We start from the raw sequence: 22,118 nt of genomic DNA, 5'->3' as shown, positions 1-22,118 counted from the left end.
ATCCCTCGATTTAAGCCTTGTTGTGTTGTTCTTGGGACACTGAACTTTGAAAGGCTAAACTCCTTCCTGAGAAATCCTTTATTTAGACCAGGGGTGGGCAAACTGCGGCCCCCAGATGTCCATGGAGTACAGTTCCCATGAGCCCCTGTCAGCATTTTCTGGCAGGGGCTCATGGGAATTGTAGTCCATGGACATCTGGAGGGCTGCAGTGTGCCCACCCCTGACTTAGACATTCACCCAGGGAAGAAATTTGGCCAATGAAACCCAAAAGCTCACGCAGAGATACTGGTGGACATCCCCAAGCATGTTTCAACATAGGAGGAGAATGCTTTAGGATGCTTTGGGCTGATCCTGCGTTGAGCAGGGGGTTAGACAAGATGGGCCTGTATGGTCCCTTCCAACTCTGTGATTCTGTGAATACTCAGAATTTACAAGGATTGGGCCTGCCTGATTTGCAGGAACAAAAGCATTCCGGAAACACATGACGGGTCAACCATCCAGAGATGGTTAACCATTCTGCAGGAAGATAGTTTCAAAGGGAAGCCACTCCGGTCTGCAATAGAACAGTGAGATTTGAGTCCAGGAGTGCCTTAAAACCAACAAATGGAGCTCTTCTGCCCGGTCTATGGTTGAGGCTGGGGTCGGCGAGGTAGATCAATGCCCCCCCCCGGGTATGAGTAGCACATTGTCAACCTCCTTCCTCACCTCTCTTGTAGTAGGAGTTGGGTGGGGGTTTCTCCGTCATGTTGGGGTTCTTTATGTCTTTTAGTGGGGATTTTAAGAGGGGGGTTTATAAGACTCTGTAACCCGCCATGAGTTGATTCGGATGTGGTGGGGAATAAAACTAATAGTAACAACAACAACAAGATTTCCAGGATAGATTCATGTGGATCTATCCATGTTGGTCTGAAGTAGCACAACAAAAATCCAATAGCACCTTTAAGACCAACAAAGATTGATTCAAGGCGTGAGCTTTCGAGTGCAGGCACTTTTCCTTAGATTTCCAAGGTGTAAGCTTTTGAGAGTTAAAACTCCCTTCCTTAAATATCAGAGAAAGATTTGGCTCTTGAAAACTCATACCCTGAAAATCCTGCTAGTCTGTAAGATGTTACTGGATTTGAATCCAGCTCCTCCACAGGGAACAATTCCAGGCAGCCGTAATGAAGAGCTGAGTTATAATTCTAACCCATGTGGGAAGAAAATCAGGATGTTATTTACACAGCATTAATTTGCAAAGAAGCGACCTTGAAACTGAAGTCTGGCTTGGATCCAACCACCCACACATGGAAGGCACACAGAATTCCCCCACATTCCCTTGGCTCCTTCTGACACCTGGAAAGATCATTCCCGAAGTCACAGGATGCCCCCTGGAGGAGCAGCATGCAAGTGAAGGGGTGAAATCACACTTGGCGTTTGCAGAAGGAAGAGGAGAAGCAATTCCACCCCACTGGCTCTCTTTGCTACAGGTTCCTGATCGGCACAATTGTTCTTCAGCAATTGTTCTTCGGTTCTTGATCGGCACAATTGGAGAGCCAGTTTGGTGTAGTGGTTAGGAGTGCAGACTTCTAATCTGGCATGCCGGGTTCGATTCTGCGCTCCCCCACATGCAGCCAGCTGGGTGACCTTGGGCTCGCCACGGCACTGATAAAACTATTCTGACCGGGCAGTGATATCAGCGCTCTCTCAGCCTCACCCACCCCACAGGGTGTCTGTTGTGGGGAGAGGAATGGGAAGGCGACTGTAAGCTGCTTTGAGCCTCCTTCGGGTAGGGAAAAGCGGCATATAAGAACCAACTCTTCTTCTTCTTCCCCAAGGATGCCAGAATCCCGGGAAGTATGTGACCAACAGTCAGAAGAAGCTGCAAGAACAGAGGAGCGTGGGAAAATGCCACAATCCATGTGCAGATGGCGGTATACAGGCCCAGGGCAGAAAGGTCCAGCTTTATCACAAAGCCTGCTCCGTGCCACAGGAATCAAGTAGAGAGGCACTGGGATACCAAGGTGGCAAGCACAATATCCAAAATAGACTTCTGTAGAGTCTTGAATCTTCTATTATTCCTTTACAAAGCAGTCCCAACGCGTTTCGCCCACTGGCTTGATCAAGGGACATTAAATTAATAGTGTTTCAGACAAACTTCATATAATCAGTAAAGATATGTCTCTTAGACAGAGTATAAGGTCGTAATAACAGCAGCTACTCCTAGCTTATGGCATTCCATCACTCTGTCCTTTTAATGGGGGTTTCAATGGGATTTCTAATGAGGACATTGTAACCCGCCACGAGCCATTGTATGGGAGTGGCAGGCAAAAAACAAACAAACAAACAAAGCTGGTGCTGAAGAAGGCAATTGTTCAAGGAACTCTATTCCTTGGCTCAATCATCAGCCAAAAGGGAGACGGTGCCCAAGAAGTCAGAAGGCGATTGAGACTGGGATGGGCAGCCACGGAGGAGCTAGAGTTGATTCTTAAGGGTAACAACCTGTGACCGGAGATTGCGATCGGGATCTTTCGTATTATGGCATTCTCTATCGCTATGTGAGGATGAGGAAGATGGACAAAAGCTTACAAGAACGACTTGTTTGTGATGTGGTGGTGGAGGAGAGTTTGATGGATACCGTGGGCTACCCGAAAGACAAGTTCTAGATCAGATCAAGCCTGATCTCTCCCACTAGAAACTCAAATGACCTGAGCCTACTTGGTCAAATCAGGGGAAGACAAGAGTTGTGCTAGGAAAGGTTGTAGGGAGCAGGAAAAGCGGAAGACCCAACATAAGATGGGTTGACGCCATCAAGGAAGCCACGGCCCTCTGTTGGCAAGACCTGAGCAAGGCAGGCTGTTTTGGAGGCCATCAATCTTGGACAAGACTGCAAGGCACATAAGTCTCCCGCATCAGCCCCTCTGCCCCGTGTGCCGTCCTCTCGTCTGAACGTTCGCGCTCACATTCTGCAAAGAGGCCACGCGTATTTCCGTTGCCGACTGAAAGAGCATCCGTGCCAATTGCGTAAGAACATCCACATTTATTTATAACATGATATAAAAGAAATGGGAGATATGAACATTTTGCATTTGAACAGTAGTTAAGTGTCCTTTATACTTACATTGGCTGTGCTCATTGCATAATATATACACAATGAACATAATTACATTTGTACATCAACTAACAGGGGAATTGAATAACTTGCTTATTGCTGTACACACCCTATTCCAACAGAGGAAGAGCCCAGTAACTTGAAATCCCTACCCTTCATTCTTTTATTGAGAGAGAGAGAGAGAGAGAGAGAAGGGGGGGGAGGAAGGAAACGCGAACATTCGTGTCTAGGCGGAGGACAAGATGTCAGGAACAGACACTGCAACTTGACCGAGAAATAATTACAGAGCAGAAGAGTAGGGCACGCCTTTAAACTCGGCAATAAAAATGGCACGTTTTTAAATAGAGAATAAAACATTTACAAATAAAGGGGGGGGGAGGACGTGAAAACAATACATGATCCGTGTTTTTTTTTTTAAAAAAGCATCCAATGAGGTTTCGAGCGGTGACCCGTCAAAGCAATCAAGAAGCGAAGGTTTCAAAAGGGAGCGAGAATTCCAACGTAAACCGAATTCCTGATTAAGAAACAAACACATTGAGCTGCAGGGGGTGGAAATCCCACCCGCCGAAGTTCTGATTGTAGGCCGCGTGGTTTTTTTTTTGTTTTTTTTTTAAGAATCCAGAATGACGTGAATGGAAATTATAGCAGCAGCTGACATCAGAAGGACAATCTCCAATTTGCTGAAGGTACCTGGGGGGCAGGGTGGGGGTGGGGGGCGTTTTAAAGCTCTCTTGGAATAAACATTTTCCATGAAGTGATAAAACGACGCTCTGTGGCCAGAGGCGTCAGAACTATGAATTTCATAGATTTCGTAAAATTGACTGTACACTGTCTTCTCTTTCTTTACACTGGGTCCGTTTGGTCCGTCAGCCGTGGATCGTCTCGGCGGAAGCTGGGAGAGCTGGGGGAAGAAAAAGACAGAAAATGAAAAGTTGCGGTCTAGCCTAAACATATGTCTTAAGCTTGGTGTAGTGCTTAGGAGTGCAGACTTCTAATCTGGAGAGCTGGCTTGATTCCCTGCTCCTCCACATGTAGCCAGCTGGGTGATCTTGGGCTCGCCACAACACTGATAAAGCTGTTCTGACCAAGCAGGAATATCAGGGCTCTCTCAGCCTCACCCACCTCACAGGGTGTCTGTTGTGGGGAGAGGAATGGGAAGGCGAATAGAAGCCGCTTTGAGACTCCTTCGGGTAGAGAAAAGCAGCATATAAGAACCAACTCTTCTTCTTCTTCAGTAATATCAGGGCTCTCTCAGCCTCACCTCCCTCACAGGGTGTCTGTTGTGGGGAGAGGAAAAGGAAGGCAAATGGAAGCCGCTTTGAGACTCCTTCGGGTAGAGAAAAGCAGCATATAAGAACCAACTCTTCTTCTTCTTCAGTAATATCAGGGCTCTCTCAGCCTCACCTCCCTCACAGGGTGTCTGTTGTGGGGAGAGGAAAAGGAAGGCAAATGGAAGCCGCTTTGAGACTCCTTCGGGTAGAGAAAAGCAGCATATAAGAACCAACTCTTCTTCTTCTTCAGTAATATCAGGGCTCTCTCAGCCTCACCTCCCTCACAGGGTGTCTGTTGTGGGGAGAGGAATGGGAAGGCGAATGGAAGCCGCTTTGAGACTCCTTCGGGTAGAGAAAAGCAGCATATAAGAACCAACTCTTCTTCTTCTTCAGTAATATCAGGGCTCTCTCAGCCTCACCCACCTCACAGGGTGTCTGCTGTGGGGAGAGGAAAGGGAAGGCGAATGGAAGCCGCTTTGAGACTCCTTTGGGCAGGCAAATGGGATTTTGGGCTGTACCAAACAGAGTATCGTGTCCAGATCACGGCAGGTGATGGTACCGCTTTACTCTGCTCTGGTTCGGCCTCACTTGGAGCACTGTGTTCAGTTTTGGGCACCAAAGTGGAAGAGGGATTTTGACTGGAGCGTGTCCAGAGGAGGGCAACAAAGATGGTGAGGGGTTTGGAGACCAAGATGTATGAAGAACAGTTGGGGGAACTTGGTCTGCTTAGCGTGGAGAGGAGATGACTGAGAGGAGATCTGATAACCATCTTCAAGTATTTAAAAGGGTGCCGTATGGAGGATGGAGCAAAATTGTCCTCTCTTGCCCCAGAGGGACAGACCAGAACGAATGGGATGAAATTAATTCAAAAGAAATTTTAATGGATGGCGACACCTGCCTGTGCCGGATGGCTTAGCACAAACCTGCAGCCGCGGAGCTTCCTCTTGACGTCTGCGCTGGCATCTCGAAGGGAGAGAGAGGATCCTCCTGCTCTTGAAGGCTGGTTTCTTCGCTCTCTTCGGTGCTGCTTTCCGGTTTGTGGTTTGCAATGGGGGCCTCGTCCTTTGGGCTGGGGAGAGGAGAGAACCAAGTTTCTTTCCACTTGTAATGAGGTCCACTGATATAGCACACACCTTCAATAAAAGGCTAACGCCCACACACCCCTGCCGCTAACGGAGACATATCAGAGGTATCGGAGCATGTAAAAACAACAAACAAAACTTGATTCCTAAGCCTTTTTGAAAAGCACCCTTCCCCAATTGCCCCTCCCCTGCATCCTTATATTAAAAGTGAATTCTTGGGAGTTCTGGCCCAACAAGTCTTCTTTTGTTTATACGGACTAAAGCAGAGTGCTTTAAGAGAGCTGGACTGTAAATTATTCTTCCTGTGCCTTGAAATTTCCCATGTGTAGGAGAAGGTCAGAGGATCCATTCATTCTGATAATGGTTCCTTGCTGGAGCTGTTGCACGGCACGTAAACGGACCGGATTCTGCGTCGCTGAGAGACTGGGTCAGAATCCAGAAGATTGGAAATATACCAGAGCCTTTTCAGGCCCCCTTCGTTTCCCGTGTGCTCATTTCCCTTGCTGGTGAATTCCTGTTGCTTTTGTTGTTGTTGGCATTTTTCTGCTCCGCGTTTGTTTTGCTTGATTAGCGACCGATTCAAAATTACATCCCTTTATGTCCGGCAAATCTCCACGCAGATTTTATATGCTGGACAAAAGGCAAACCAACCACCAGAGGGAGCAAAACGTGAGGAAGGGACCCTCCCCTAAAGCAGCAGGGACAGATGGGCGAGGAAAACGAGAATCTCTTAGCTGCAAATCTTGTCCTTCCCTTCTCAGCTACTTTAGAAGATCAGGGTGTCTCTGGAGCTGTATTCGCAGTAGAGGTAGGGGCAGAATGCTCATGGAAAATTGTGTTGTGCCTGAAGTTCTTTGATTCTAGCCTTGTTTTTTTATCAGTAGTGGAATGAGTTTAACAGTTTTATTATTTGCTTTCTTAAAGAAACTTCTGAATTTCAGCTACCATTTTAACGTACTGGGTAAATGGTCTGTATTCGATCAAACTTTCACTAAGATTAAAAAAACTAACAAACATCTAAATACACATTAAAGGTTAATCAGCTAAGGCACACAAACAAAACTTAATGTTTTCCCTCGAATATAATCTCCATATAAAAACATCCTAAAGAGCAATTGATTTCTATTCAAACAACAAGATAAGGTTTGGGGCAGGAAGGGAAAATGTATTTTAAAGGACAGCAAATAGACAGAAGAGATGGTTCACATATCGAGAAAACACAAAAGTGTCAGATTTAAAAACAGAACATGAACCAATCATGTTTATTCATTAATTCTGCCTTTCGTAACTTCTTTGCCACTGAGAATCCCTGAAATATTCTTCAGGCTGCGAGAAATCCCAGAAGTTCAGGCAGAATATGGTTGGGAAGCAGAGCTGGGGACATGCCCACCTGAGCCCATTGCTGGCCATTTTTGGGGGGTGGGTGGGAAATAATCATATATGGTCATATCACCCTAGGGCTTCATGAAACCCTGGTTGAAAAAGCCTGCATTAGCTGCTATGAAGGTCAACCAGTTCTGAACAGACTGTAGGAGCCCGTTCTATCCATTGAGAAATGGCAAACAAGTCAAACCATCCTGAACAGGCACACACGAAATTCCTTAAAGGAGGGGTAATCAACCTGTGGTCCTCCAGATGTTCATGGACTACAATTCCCATGTTCATGGACTACAATTCCCTCCAGATGTTCATGGACTACAATTCCCATGTTCATGGACTACAATTCCCTCCAGATGTTCATGGACTACAATTCCCTCCAGATGTTCATGGACTACAATTCCCAGGAGCCCCTGCCAGCAAATGCTGGCGGGGGCTCATGGGAACTGTAGTCCATTGACATCTTAAGGACCACAGTTTGACTACCCCTGCCTTAAAGGACGGTGGATTTGCTTCAGCTTTCGTCTTCCTCAGCAGGTCACTGACAGCGCATAGGACAGGGGTCCCCCAAGCTTCCTGGGTCTATGGGCACCTTCGGAAAACCATAACAGATGGAGGACGTAACCGGCCCTCGAATGTCAGGGAGCGAGGTTATGCATAACTGCGGCAAAATCACTCTTCAGCATTTCAGGCAGAAGCTCTGAAACGGGATGCCTTTTAAAATGAACGTACTGCTTTGAAATCTTTTCTTGTATATGCACACAGCTTGCCTTAGTCACTCAGTGAAGAGCCTTCTGCTGGGCTGGCAGCTGTTCTCAAAGCACCATAACCCCCCCCCCAAAAAAAAATCAGCCAATTAGAAGCTGGCCACGCCCACTTTCTGAAAACACCTGGTGGACACCACCTTGGGGATGCCTGAGACAGGACTTCTCCTACAAGGTCTTTATTTTTAAGCAGATTAGCCCAGTGGCTTCTTTTCTGAGACAGAAAGCTGATTGCCCCCAACCCGCAAGCTGCCAGTAACCTCCGATGAGTCAAAATGAGGCTTTCCAAGCATGTCACAAAGGCCTTTCCCATAATTTCTTCAGTAATTAAATGAATGCATGTGGATTTTTTTCCCCTTTTGAGCCTGGTCAGAATTGGTTTCTGCTTGTGTGCGTTGGGTGCAGTGCGGGATAAATAAGGATGCAGGAGGTACCGGACAATCCCCTGTAATTGCATGTGAAAATGTCATTGAGAAGAGGTTAGATTTTCTTTACCTGGCTTCATAATCTTGTATCTCTTCTAGTTCTCTGGGTTTTTCTGCAGCCTCTTCAGGATTCTCTTCCTTTGACACAGAAGACCCGTCCGATGATAGGAGACTATCGCTTTTTGGTAACTGGGAGAGGATGAAAAATTATATTTCATTGTCCAGGGGACTTTTCAGTCACGGCGCTTTCGTCCTCATTCGTTATTTAAAACACCATTTGTGGGTAGGAAAGTGGCATTCTGCTGACTTACGGTGACCTCGCAGGGTTTTCAAGGAAAGAGACCAGCCGAGGTGTTCTGCCTCCATGTAGGAGCCCTGGACTTCCTTGGTGGTTGCCAGACCCCCCCCCCCAATGGAGGTGGGGGTCCCCACTGCCAGGTTCTACCCCCCAGCTGCCAATCAGCTGGCTGGTTGGGGGACTTACCAGTAGAAAGATGGCCTAGGCTAGGGGTAGTCAACCTGCGATCCTCCAGATGTTCATGAACTATAATTCCCATGAGCCCCTGCCAGCATTTACTGGCAGGGGCTCATTGGCAGGGAATTGTAGTCCATGAACATCTGGAGGACCACAGGTTGACTACCCCTGGCCTAGGCAATGTTGCCAGCATCATACAGGAAGTGACGCCATCACACCAGTGATTCCCAGCTGACGCTCTGGCAAAAACTCTATGGTAAAAGCCTGGGAATTGCTGGAGGGGTGACATCACTTCCTGCGCAACATCAGTGACATGCCCTCAGCCTTCCATTTTCCCTTGGTAGGTCTCCCACCTGATAATCCTATTTCCCACGAAAACACTAACCAGGACTGACCCTGCTTATCTCCTGAGATCTTGACAAGACTGGGCTAGCCTTGGCCATCCAGGCCGAGGAAAACACCATTTAGGTATATGTATGTATTTTACTGTGTCTGTAGTTGCTTGCATTGTGAGCTGCCTTGAGTTCCTATCAGGTAGAAAGGTGGGTAATAAATGTTAAAATAAATGCATTTATTTATTTCAAATGTAGTTATTTAAAAAAAATGAATAAAATAAATGGAATTTAAAGAGAAGGCTCTGGGTCTGGAGAATTGCAGACTTAGAATCATAGAGCTATAGATTTGGAAGGGGTCCTCCAGGCCATCTTGTCCAACTCCTTGCTCAAGGCAGGATCAGCCTCAAGCATCCAGTATAAGGATCTGTTCAGCCGCTGCTTGAAGACTGCCAGTGAGGAGGAGCCCACCACCTCCTTAGGCAGCCGACTCCACTGCTGAACTACTCTGACTGCGATCACCCCCCTCCCCCTGCCCGATATCTATCTGGTATTGTTCTACACGTAGATTCAAGCCATTACTGTGGGTCCTCTGCTACCAACAAGAACCATCCCCTGCCCTCCTCCAAGTGTCAACCTTTCAACTACTGAGCAACCATGTCCCCTCTCAACTGCCTCTTCTCCAGGCTGACCATTCCCAAGTAGTTTAGCTGAACCTTGGCTTCCAATTCATCCTGACTAGCCTGAATGCTAAGTAGAAAGGAATATTCATTCTCTTGAAAGATCTCTTCCTAGGAAGAAAGTCTCTGTACAGCAGAGGGATTACGAGCAGATTTCCGAAACTGTACAGATGAACTCCCCAATCAGCATGGTCTATTTCTGGGACTGAGTCCTTCAACTCCACTCCACTGGCTCTTCAAGAGACTTATCCAAAAGGGCTGTTGATGGATCAGAACCACAGGATCTAATTCTCAGGTGTCAGTCTCCACCCACCCCCCTGCACCTGGTTTTCTGATTTTTTGCCCAGGACAAGAAGAAAGACGCACCTGTGTAATATTACGCTGCTCTGCACAATCATCCTCTTTTGGCCAAGGTATGTCTGTACAATTTTGATGGCTTGGGCTCATGTCGTTCATTTTGATGGCATTCTCTAGCTCCTTGGTCACCCTCATGAAGTCATCCTTCCTTTGGTTCTGCAGAACAAGGCGGACAGATTGTGAACATGCAGAAAACAGATGGTGAGTGGGTGGGCAGAAGGGTCTGTGTCGGTGCTTGGCTCTTGTGGCCCTTTCTTGCATGCCCAGGGAAATGCCAATCACCAGTTTGGGAACAGGAGGTGATTTTCTTCCTGGACAGACTGGCCAGGGATTCTGGGCTTTTTTTTTTGGGGGGGGAGGCATCATCTGGGCATGGAATTGTGGTCACTGTGGGTGAGCAGGTAGTTGTGAATTTCCTGCATTCTGGAGGGGGTTGGGCTAGATGATCCTGGAGGACCCTTCCAACTCTATGATACTGTGAGCTGGCTGTACCATTATAAAGTCAGACTCTGTTTCAAAAGAGGTTAAATATCCTCTGGTACCAGGTAATGTTAAAACGTGTAAAGAAAATGTGTAAAATATATGGTTGTAGCTGCCAGCATCCTTTACGCCTCATGATGGAAAAAAGATTCATCGCTACATATAATGGATTAGTTCCATACATTGACGGAATACGGGACAATGGCGAAACTTATGTCTTTAATGCACAACAAATCAACATTGGCATTTAGAAGAAAATGGAGGCCAATATTAGACTTTATAGAACAATCAAACCAAAGCTGAAAAAGCCATGGGGAGGGGGGGTGACCTTTGAACGACAGGGCACAGAGGCCAAGGCCTTCCCCTGAAGTTGTGTCCTGGCTCCGGAATCGAGAGGCCTCTGAATGCAGAGGTTCCCTTTCGTCACCACGACTAGTAGCCCCCTGATAAGACCTGTCCTCCAGCAATCAGTCTTAGAATCATAGAATCATAGAGTTGGAAGGGGCCACACAGGCCATCTAGTCCAACCCCCTGCTCAACGCAGGATCAGCCCAAAGCATCCTAAAGCATCCAAGAAAAGTGTGCATCCAACCTTTGCTTGAAGATTGCCAGTGAGGGGGAGCTCACCACCTCCTTAGGTAGCCTATTCCACTGCTGAACTACTCTGACTGTGAAAAACTTTTCCTGATATCTAGCCTATATCGTTGTAGTTTAAACCCATTACTGCACGTCCTCTCCTCTGCAGCCAACGGGAACAGCATCCTGCCCTCCTCCAAATGACAACCTCTTGTAGCTACAGGTATGCTCTTCCACTCCAAAAGACACTTCCACTTTGTGGAAGAGGAGAGCCTTCCTTTCTAGCTTGTGCACAAGACGCCCCCTTCCAGTTTCAATTTATTTGCATTCCTTTCTCCACGATTCTTGTGCATCACGTCCCCCCCCCCCCCAAATCCCCAGGAATGCATGGCACAGAACGTGCTGCTCAGCCTCAACTTGTGTCCGATGCAGGTTTCTCCTAAGAACGTGCTGCTCAAAGAGACTGCACCGGTGGCCGTACCTGAGACAACTTTAAAGGACTCTCTCGGGCAAGGGACGGACTTTGCAAAGGGGACGGATCGGAAGTTCCGAGAAGGTTCAGCCCCTTTTTCTTCTCTCTCAGACAAGCCTGTTGGTGCCTCTTTATTCTCTCCATCTGCTCCTCCACAGTCATCCGGGGGCGGACGCTCTCTGCCAAGCACAGCTGTTCCACTGCGCTTCTCGGCCTTTCCTTGAAAGGAAAGAGAGGAGGTGGTCAAAAAGAAAGCACTCCCCCCGCCCCAAGCCTCACGCACCCCTCGGCTGTCCTCTTTGGGCGATTCTGCTGTTCCAGATCCCCTAGACGAGGCTTTCTGAACTTTTTAACCATTGAGAAACCCCTGAAACAATGTTCAGGCTTCGAGAAAGCCCAGAATTGGTGTGATCTTGCAGAAATATGGTTGGGGCACATGGCTGTGGGGATGCTTACTCAGGGCCCCACCCCTTCCCCGGATCCAGGCCCATCATTGGCCATTTTGGGAGGGAGGGCGGGTCGTTGTCATCATCACCATTATTATTATTATTATTCTATATTAGATTTATTTCCTGCCACTCCCTGTGCTGTTACATCCCCCAGATGCTTCTGCAGCCACCGGAGAAACACTGGCTGGCCTATGTGAAGAACTTAAAGGCAGCCACTGTCCAGATGTGGAACTAACTCATTCATATCCCAGCTACTGACGAGGCACTGAACAGTTTGGGGAGATGAGGGGGAGGAAAGCTGGTTCCATTCCGCACATTTGCAATCTAGTAATGAAAAGCCCTATCAAATGTAATTAATTTACATCCAGGACTTCTTTCCACAAAGCAGCCCATAAAAAGAGACACAAGTATCCAAAGGGAAACAAATGACTTAGGCAAAATAAAACTACAACACGAATAAGTGCTATATGGTAGGGGTGGCCGGACTGTGGCTCTCGAGATGTCTATGGACTACAATGACCATGAGCCCCTGCTAGCACGAGCTTGCAGGGGCTCATGGCCATTGTAGTCTATGAGCATTTCGAGAACCACAGATTGGCCAATCCTGCTATCTTGCATTGTACCAATACAGTTCTACTCATGGTGGCTAAAAGGGGCTCAAAGGTTTTGTCCAAAGAGAATGGGCTCTCCTTTTTCCACCACTTGTCTTCATTTATTCTTCACTGTTCCAAACATACATGTAGAAACAAGCCACAAAGAGCCAAGGTTGGCCAAGGATCTTGGGGAGGGTCGTCCCGCACATTTTAATGCACATTTTGCCAAAGAATGCTTTCATGTTCCTGCGCCTGGTGCAATCTACGGAGACCGCATGGAGCCCGAAAGAGAGGGAGGAAATGAACCGTTACGAGCCTAACGTACCGTTCTGAGGTCTATCTTCTTCGTTTTTCTGAGAGTCACATAAGAGGCGATGGTGGAAGATTCCGGAGTCGGAGACTTCGTTCTGGGAGGCACCACTCCGATCGGAAAATGGGAGCCTGCAGAGAGAGACAAGGGCCGTTCGGTGCTCGGCACGCACAACTCTATGTGCCGTGAATGTAAAAGACATGTTCAGCTTGCAGTTATTGGACTCCGGCACTTATTTAGAATGCCCTATCGAAGCAGGGAGCGTAAAATACTTCTATTAAGGTAAAAGCTATTGCCGATCAATAAGCCATGATTTTAAACGGATGGCTTTCTACTGCCAAGTGCTTCTCTTTGGGGGATCCACGATGCTAAGTACTCTTGGATGCTGGCAGCCCTCGGTCCAATCTTTTATCATCCTGTTCTACATAGGAGAAGTGTTCATAAGTGATGTTTGCATTCCCCAAACCTCTAAAGGGAAAGGAAAACCATTCAATGCATTCAATTTAAATCTCTCTCTCTCTCTCTCTCTCTCACTCACTGTGGCTTGGCAACTGGCATGCAGGTTAAATTTGTGGCATTTCCAGCTAGAAGGACCTGGCAGTAGACGAACTGGAGCGTGTCCAGAGGAGGGCAACAAAGATGGTGAGGGGTTTGGAGACCAAGATGTATGAGAAAAGGTTGGGAGAGCTTGGTCTATTTAGCCTGGAGAGGAGACGACTGAGAGGGGATCTGATAACCATCTTCAAGTATTTAAAAGGCTGCCATGTAGAGGATGGGGCAGAGTTGATCTCTCTTGCCCCAGAGGGACAGACCAGAACCAATGGGATAAAATTAATGCAAAATAAATTCCATCTAAACATCCGGAAGAAGTTCCTGACAGTCAGAGCAGTTTCTCAGTGGAACAGGCTTCCTCGGGAGGTGGTGGGTTCTCCATCTTTGGGAGATTTTTAAACGGAGGCTGGAGGAGCCATCTGACGGAGGCCAATTCTGTGAAGGCTCAAGGGGGTGGCAGGTTACAGTGGATGAGTGATAGGATGGTGAGTGTCCTGCATAGTGCAAGGGGTTGGACTAGATGACCCAGGAGGTTCCCTCCGACTCTATGATTCTATGATTCTAATAGATGATATGGAAGACCTCTGCCCTTGATCCTGGAAAGCTGCTGCCAGTTTCAGTAGACGATACTGACCATGAGGGACCAAGGATCTGACTTGGTCTAAGGAACCTTCCTGCTTTCATGTGCCACTGTAGCAGGTGAAGCATCCTACAGGTGAAGCACCCTCAACGGCATCCCTGGAATAATGTGTGTAGATTTGATAAATGCTTGATGGCAGCCCCTGACAAAATGGATTCTGCAATTTCTGAGAGCCAGTTTGGTGTAGTGGTTATGAGTGTGGACTTCTAATCTGGCATGTCGGGTTCGATTCTGCACTCCCCACATGCAGCCAGCTGGGTGACCTTGGGCTTGCCATGACACCGATAAAACTGTTCTGATCGGGCAGTGATATCAAGGCTCTCTCAGACTCACCCACCCCACAGGATGTCTGTTGTGGGGAGAGGAAAGGGAAGGCGACTGTAAGCCCATTTGAGACTCCTTCTGGGAGAGAAAAGCGGCATATAAGAACCAACTCTTCTTCTTCTTCAGTAATCTCAGGGCTCTCTCAGCCTCGCCTCCCTCACAGGGTACCCGTTGTGGGGAGAGGGAAGGGATGGCGACTGTAAGACACTTTGAGACTCCTTCAGGTAGAGAAAAGCGGCATATAAGAACCAACTCTTCTTCTTCAGTAATATCAGGGCTCTCTCAGCCTCCCCTCCCTCACAGGGTGTCTGTTGTGGGGAGAGGAAAGGGAAGGCGAATGTAAGCCGCTTTGAGACTCCTTTGGATAGAGAAAGGCGGCATATAAGAACCAATTCTTCTTCTTCTCCTTCTTCTGCTCGTTCCTACCACTAGACAACTTTGGTCACCACTAAATTTCTCCAAATGTACGTGCTGTTAAACTGGTTTAGAAGCAGAATCCGTTCTACCAGCAGTTTCCGTACAGAGTGTCTCTGTGTGTGTGGAGCTACAGCACTTTAGCGGACTGAATATCTCATTCTAACTTTAAGAGCTTAAATGTGCAAGATGAAAAGTAAATCACCAGCATGGGCAAGAGGAGTTCAGGCACTGCGGCTTGGCCCGCTGGAGCAATACGGACGGAAAGGCTGCACCCGTGAGCGAATTCATTCCACTTATGCAAACGACACGGACAGACTGGGCCCCGGAGACCAACGGGAAAGGCAGCTCTAATGCATCTGTTTTAGTGGAGTTCTCACACAAAGGAGATTTATCTTTTCAAATAACACCGTAAGCTTCCCCCTCCGTACGCTTAATCAAGGCCGGAATGATTCTCGTAGCATCCGTGCAAAACTGTGCTTTCAAACCGAGAATGTTGGGTGTGCGCACACACGACGAGCAGAATTCACTGTTCCTTGGAATGTTACGCATGTGCGTACACACATACACGCACAAGCACACAGAAGGGCATTTTAAACGTACTATCTGCCACAAGACGGCAAGAAGGAGCAAATAAAGTTCTAGATGAATTGAATGTCCAACTTCGGTGATGCTGAAACATTCACTGGTGGTCTTGAAGCAGCGGCTGGATGGAGGTTTCTCATGGATGCTCTAGGCCAGCGGTTCTCAACCTGGGGGTCGTGACCCCTTTGGGGGTCGATCAACCCTTTTCCCAGGGGTTGCCGAGGCCGCCGCCCCGTGGTCACCCCTACGCCACGGCCTCGGCTACCCAAAGGGGGGTCATGGCATTAGGAAGGTTGAGAACCACTGCTGTAGGCTGATCCTGCATTGGGCAGGGGGTTGGACTAGATGATCTGTATAGCCCCTTTCGACTCCATGATTCTAAAATTCATTTTTTTTTTAGGGAAAAAAGAGAAGCTTCCATTTTGGAAAAATGAGAGAAGGATGTGCAGGAGTGACTGGCAGGGGGAAAATATGCATCCCTGGCCCACTCCTGACTCTGGCCCCTCAGCCAAGCTCCCCATTCCTCCCTGCCATGTGGTACTTGGCTGAGCACTTCCATCCTATTTCCACACAGAGAGAGTACAAACACTAAAGAGAGTATAAACATTAGTTCCTGATATTTCCAGTTAAACCTGAATATTTCTGGGATTTTTCACGATCCCTTGAAATCCCGGATATTTTTCTTTGGGGTGGGGGAGGAATATATCCAGAAAAACATCAATAAGATACTTTCGGGTTATATATTTGGTATGGTTATATCCATGTGCTCATCCTTATTAAGGTATTAAATGCACACTTACTACCCAACATAGAATCATAGAGTTGGAAGAGACCTCCTGGGTCATCTAGTCCAACCCCCTGCACTATGCAGGACACTCACATCCCTATCGCTCATCCACTCTAACCTTCCACCCCCTTGAGCCCTCACAGAATCAGCCTCTCCGTCCGATGGCTATCCAGCCTCTGTTTAAAAGTCTCCAAAGATGGAGAGCCCATCACCTCCCAAGGAAATCTGTTCCACTGAGGAACCACTCTAACTGTCAGGAACTTCTTCCGGATGTTTAGATGGAATTTAGAATCATAGAGTTGGAAGGTACCTCCTGGGTCATCTAGTCCAACCCCCTGCACTATGCAGGACACTCACATCCCTATCGCTCATCCACTCTAACCTTCCACCCCCTTGAGCCCTCACAGAATCAGCCTCTCCGTCCGATGGCTATCCAGCCTCTGTTTAAAAGTCTCCAAAGATGGAGAGCCCATCACCTCCCAAGGAAATCTGTTCCACTGAGGAACCACTCTAACTGTCAGGAACTTCTTCCGGATGTTTAGATGGAATTTAGAATCATAGAGTTGGAAGGTACCTCCTGGGTCATCTAGTCCAACCCCCTGCACTATGCAGGACACTCACAACCCTATCGCTCCTCTACTGTAACCTGCCACCCCCTTGAACCTTCACAGAATCAGCCTCTCTGCCAGATGGCTACCCAGCCTCTGTTTAAAAACAGTTGCAGAAAAAAAGCGGAAGCAAGAAGAAATGGAATGCAGCAAAGATGGGTTAAGGTACGTATTGCTAGTAATTCCAGAATTAACAACACTCTCCAAACAAAAGACAACTTAAGATGTAAAATTGCGAGTTTGCAAAAAGAGACCCATCTTCTCCTCATGGGATTCCTGCCATATTCTGGCAATGTAATTCAGGGAGCTGGATGAAAACAGATTCATTCAATGTTCAAGGGCAAGGACAGAAAGTGACCAACCGCCTGAATGTGTAGTTTGCACACATCATGATGTATGTGATTAGACACGTTGTCAATATGAATTTCCAGGTCGATATTCAGCATCATCTTCGATTGCTTTTCCCCTAAGCCCGTGGACTGGCAGAAAGCCCTTGGAAGACCCATCATGATACTTAAATTTACTGTACCCTTTCCTTTGTGATCAAACAACTACTACGATATCTGTAAAACAATCATACAAGGTGTTGCTTCTTCAGCATGGCCATGGAATACTGCATTCCGCACAGGGAAAATAACTCAACAGCAAGTTTTGGGGCAAATCGACATTTGTCCGTAACCTTTTGTCGTAGAAGTTTCTGACTCAGAAATCGGCTCTCCTTTGTCCTCCCCGTTTGATTCGTCGACCTCCGCCACGGTTGTTAGTTCAGGCTCACTTTTATAAAGTCTGTAATCTGGACCCTGGAAATCGAGACGAGTAGAGAAAAATTAAAAACAAAAATCCCTTTCCATTAGGTGTGCCAGAATTCAACAGTAGCATGGCTGCCCGTGGTACACGACAAAAAATGACGTTTTGAAAGCACCCTCAAGAAAAATTCACGGGGGGCTTACGTTCTGCGTACATTTTGCTTTTTGCCGTCTCCCCCCCCCCCCCCCCCCCAATTTACGGTTCTCTCGCAGCGCCACGAGCATTGCAGGTGCCGTAGGAATAACAACAATAATTTTGAAAGTTACTTCAAACGGGCTTTAAAAAAAATGTATCAAATACAGTGATGAAGTCAGATTTCAAAGCTGCAGCTTGAACGCAACACACAACATGAGCTGCCCGAGTCTTTGGGAGTGCTTTACTGGATGCGGATGAAAACACAAAACCAGCCAATGCAGGGGAGGAAATGCAGCTGGGAATGATGCAAATCAGGCTTAAGAAAAAAGAGGGATGTCGCAATGTCGAAACAGCTGGATGTCAACATAAAATGACCACTGTGCGGCGGAGGGGGCGGGGAAATGGGTAGGAGGGGAGATGCCGGATGGGCTGCGTGGCGGTGAGCGGCCACTTACGCAGTGAGCTCCGTTTCTTTGGTATCCTTGCACTTGGTGGATCTTCCTCTCTTCGGGCAGATGTACTGGGCCCCTGCTATAACAGAGCAAGGAGCTGCTATCACTGGGCAGAGGGGGGATAATAGGAGGATGCTCTGCAAAGTCATAGGACCGAGGGAGTGGAGGACGAGGTGGGACTACTTCCTCTTCCTAAAGATTGCAGAACAGTCACCTTATTTAGAGGCGTTTCTCGGTTACAAAAAAAAAAAAAAGTCATATAACTTTTTTTTCTTCCTTGCCCCCAAATATTCCGCAGCTCGGATCATTCGCAGGACGCGACGGCTCTCGAGAGGAACGGACTGAAGACAACGCCCCCTCCCACCAAGACACAACATTGAGGTTTTCCCCACTTCAAATGCCTACTTGAGATGCAACGGCTCCCTCCCCGATCCCTCCCTTCAACTCAGCACGACATCAGCTTTTTTATAAAGCGGAGTTTCCGGAGTAATGTTTGCTGTTTTTTCGGCATCGCAGGGGTAGGTGCTCGTTTATTGTATGTCACTTTCATAACCTTGTTACTTTGGATCCTGCCTAGATTTTTGCTGCCCCCTGGGAGACCTCAACCCCACCCCCACACACTATTTCTAGGGTCCCTAATTCCTCCAGTGCAGCATTTCAGGGGGTGCTTTGGATTGCCACAATAGGAGGAAATCAGTGAAAACTGCCCCGCCTGGAACTTGCACCTGCAGAAATTGGCAGTCTTCAAGCAAAGGTTGGATACACACTTTTCTTGGATGCTTTAGGATGCTTTGGGCTGATCCTGCGTTGAGCATCGGGTTGGACTAGATGGCCTGTATGGCCCCTACCAACTCTATGATTCTAAATCTAGGTGGGATCCAACCGTCTCCTCTCTGCTTGCCCAAATGCAATTGAGGCTCACCTAAAGTGGCGGGATTGTGGCCATGGGTCACAGAGTGGTCTTGGGGGCATTTCCCACCCTTTGCGGAAAAGCAGGCAAGGGAAGGAGCTTCAGGATACCGCAGTGGCTGACCCCAAGTCATCTCAGGGCTGGCCTTGTTTGGCGGGTTTTATGTATGGATTCCGTAATGCTGGCCCAACTTGATTTAAACTTCCCTGCCTGGTGGGTCTGGTGGTGTAGTTTTATGAACACCTCCCCCTCTCCCCAGACCTATTTTTTTTTGTTTTGCACATGCATGCTTTCATTGTCACAACTTAATGATATTGTACACCTGGGCAGATCTGTTTGGGTAGACGGTCCCGCCTGGTGGGGGGCTCCCTTATGGACTCTTGAGGTCTGAGCCATGATGGGGTATTGTCCAGCTTGGTGGCTTTGCGTGGGCTCACCCCAGGTGACAAATGTTATCATTCAGCAGCTGCCACCCTTGAGATACCACAGGTATTTGTTACTCCTTGGTTTTCCCCAGCAGGTGGGCTGTGGGGCGTGCTACTGAGCGGCAGGAGGATGGCTCGGGTTTTGGATCTGCCGCTAAGAACACTTAGATCTCGGTCCAGTGGCACTTCAGAGGCCAATAAGAGTTTCAGGGTATAAGCTCGTCCGTTTGTTCGTTCCACTTATTGGCATTCCAGAACATTATTATAACATATAAGCGAGAAATTATGGCCCTCCAGATGTCCATGGACTACAATTCCCTTGTGCCCCTGCCAGCGAATGCTGGCAGGGGCTCATGGGAATTGTAGTCCACGGACATCTGGAGGGCCGCAGTTTGATTACCCCTGGTATAAGCTTTTGAGAGTCAAAGCCTATACCTGGAAACTCTTAGCAGCCTCTAAGGGGTTACTAGATTTGGATCAAGCTCTTGTACTGGGGACCAATATGGCTACCTCCTGAAACAAACTGGGAAGAAATCATAGAACTCATAAAAGTGTCCAGACTGCATTGCCAGACCTTCTGCTTTAACTCAGTAATGGACTATTTATTTGCTCTGTTTTACATCCCGTTTTCCCCCAATGGGGCCGCAAGATAGCTTTCAGCATTCCCCTTTCCTCCATTTTGCTTTCACCGCAACCCCGTGAGATAGGGCAGGGCAACAGGACGCTGCTGGACCAAGGCCACCCAGTCTGCTTCCACGGCAGAGTAAGGATTCGAACACAGCTCTCCCAGAGCTTAGGCTGACAAACTGACTACGAAGCCACCCTTGTGGATTTCAACATGCCAATTTGAGCACATTACCCAAGCAACGTTTTGTAGAAAACGGATGAATAGAAGTCTCAGCTTTTAAAGTTCAGAAAGCGATTCTGGTTAAGCAAGATTTAAAAAAAAAACAAATAAACAAATAAATAAAAACAACCCTAAAATCATACCTCGTTTTTATACTTAGATGAAAAAGCCTTTGATGCAAGGATACCTATTTGAAGCAAACAAACACAAACATTGTATAATGAGTCACGGATCAAAGCCCTGGCGCTGACATGTACCTCTTGCACTGTATAAACAGCTCAAATATTTTCTTTTTTGGGGTCACTGCGAAACCTAGCTGTCCTTAGCCAAGTGAGACCGTTTCATTCCTTAAGAGTTTAGGGGTGCTTTTGGGGTGTTTTTTTTTTTTTTTGCTAGCTTCTAAAAGCAGGAGAAGAGCCTCTTGTGGCGCAGAGTGGTAAGGCAGCCGTCTGAAAGCTCTGCCCATGAGGCTGGGAGTTCGATCCCAGCAGCCGGCTCAAGGTTGACTCAGCCTTCCATCCTTCCGAGGTCGGTAAAATGAGTACCCAGCTTGCTGGGGGGGGGTAAATGGTAATGACTGGGGATGGCACTGGCAAACCACCCCGTATTGAGTCTGCCATGAAAACGCTAGAGGGCGTCACCCCAAGGGTCAGACATGACTCGGTGCTTGCACAGGGGATACCTTTACCTTTACCTTTAAAAGCAGGAGATGCTGATTTACCTGCTTCCGCGGTGCTGTTCCTTTGCTGCTTATGTTTACTCAAACCTTCCATGACATCCTGAATCCGCCAGAGCTCCTTTTGGATTTGAGCACGCTGGATGCCGGCTGACTCCGTCTGTTGGAGAGAAACGTTAGAATCTTGACTGTTTGTCTCAAAACGCCTCCAAGGACAAAAGGATTAATTGCCAGCAGAGTCCTCTGTTCTGAATGTGCCTGGATTTTTATTTTAAAAGGTCCCCTGCAGCCCAGAATCTCTCCAAAGGTACAGGTCAACCGGGTGTTGCTGTTGCCTGTCTGAACCTTGACTAGAGGCCTGTTTGGGGGGGTGTATCTGAGAGACCGCCTCCCTGCCTATACCCCCAGAAGAGCTCTACGCTCCACCACCTCCAACTGGCTGCGGATCCCTGGCCCTAAAGAGGCACATCGGACCTCAACAAGAGCCAGAGCCTTCTCGGTCCTGGCCCCTATCTGGTGGAACGAGCTCCCTGAAGAGATCAGGGCCCTGCCGGAACTTCCACAATTCCGCAGGGCCTGCAAAAAAGGAGTTCTTCCACCAGGCATTTGCTTGAGGCCGACCGACCCATAACATCTACAGGTCCCCCACCCCCCGACTGAGGGGTCGAACCTACCAAGGGAGTTATACCAAAGTTATTGCTGTTGTCAAAATGCTGTTCAAGTTGTTATGTTATTGTTATATTGATATTGATACTGTTCTATGTAAATGTTCCAAAATGTTTTATGTCAACCGCCCAGAGCCGTAGGGAAGGGCGGCACAAAAAATCTAAAATAAATAAATAAAATAAATAAATAAAGGGAGAGCATAGCTGTGGACACGCCCACCTGGGGCCCCTCCCGCTCCCCACCCCCTCCAGGCCCACCACTGGCCATTTTGGGAGGTGGAGGGGGGGCAGGTCAACATGACTATATATGGTCCTATCCCCCGATCAATGTTTAACAAATTTTAAAATATATTAAAAAAATAATTAACTCCCACTCATTCAGAAAACCCTTCCAGGGCTGTCAAGAAACCCTGGTCTACGGAGATTAGTAGTGGCTCTCCAAGGTCTCAGGCTCAGGTCTTTCAATACCACCGGCTACCAGCTCCTTTTAGCTAGGGATGCCAGGGATTGAACCGGGGATCTTCTGCATGTCAAACAGATGCTTTGGTACTGAGGCACAG

General features: G+C 47.7%; 1 protein-coding gene across 21 annotated transcripts in view; it reads right to left on the bottom strand.

Moving 5' to 3' along the window:
• Positions 1 to 3,001: 3,001 nt before the first annotated feature.
• The window catches only part of PLEKHA5 (pleckstrin homology domain containing A5), a 249,250-nt gene continuing 230,133 nt past the window's right edge, over positions 3,002 to 22,118 (bottom strand). For 14 of the 21 annotated variants that reach the window (XM_077340114.1, XM_077340117.1, XM_077340124.1 and 11 more), the window contains 10 exons: positions 20,939 to 21,053; positions 20,361 to 20,404; positions 18,039 to 18,227; positions 17,321 to 17,441; positions 12,747 to 12,862; positions 11,389 to 11,598; positions 9,861 to 10,007; positions 8,078 to 8,196; positions 5,283 to 5,428; positions 3,002 to 3,989 (listed from right to left, as the gene is read on the bottom strand). In XM_077340114.1, coding sequence (XP_077196229.1) covers positions 3,955 to 3,989; positions 5,283 to 5,428; positions 8,078 to 8,196; positions 9,861 to 10,007; positions 11,389 to 11,598; positions 12,747 to 12,862; positions 17,321 to 17,441; positions 18,039 to 18,227; positions 20,361 to 20,404; positions 20,939 to 21,053 — 1,242 coding nt within the window. In that variant the 3' untranslated portion in view covers positions 3,002 to 3,954. Of the gene's footprint in view, positions 3,990 to 5,282; positions 5,429 to 8,077; positions 8,197 to 9,860; positions 10,008 to 11,388; positions 11,599 to 12,746; positions 12,863 to 17,320; positions 17,442 to 18,038; positions 18,228 to 20,360; positions 20,405 to 20,938; positions 21,054 to 22,118 lie in introns of those variants that run through there. The other 7 variants (XM_077340121.1, XM_077340126.1, XM_077340130.1 and 4 more) reach the window with 2 other exon arrangements.

Source organism: Paroedura picta, chromosome 5, assembly GCF_049243985.1.
Source record: "Paroedura picta isolate Pp20150507F chromosome 5, Ppicta_v3.0, whole genome shotgun sequence".
In the NCBI taxonomy this organism is placed as follows: Eukaryota; Metazoa; Chordata; class Lepidosauria; order Squamata; family Gekkonidae; genus Paroedura; species Paroedura picta.
Note: the sequence above shows the minus strand (reverse complement) of the source record. Positions and strands in the feature narration are given on the sequence as shown.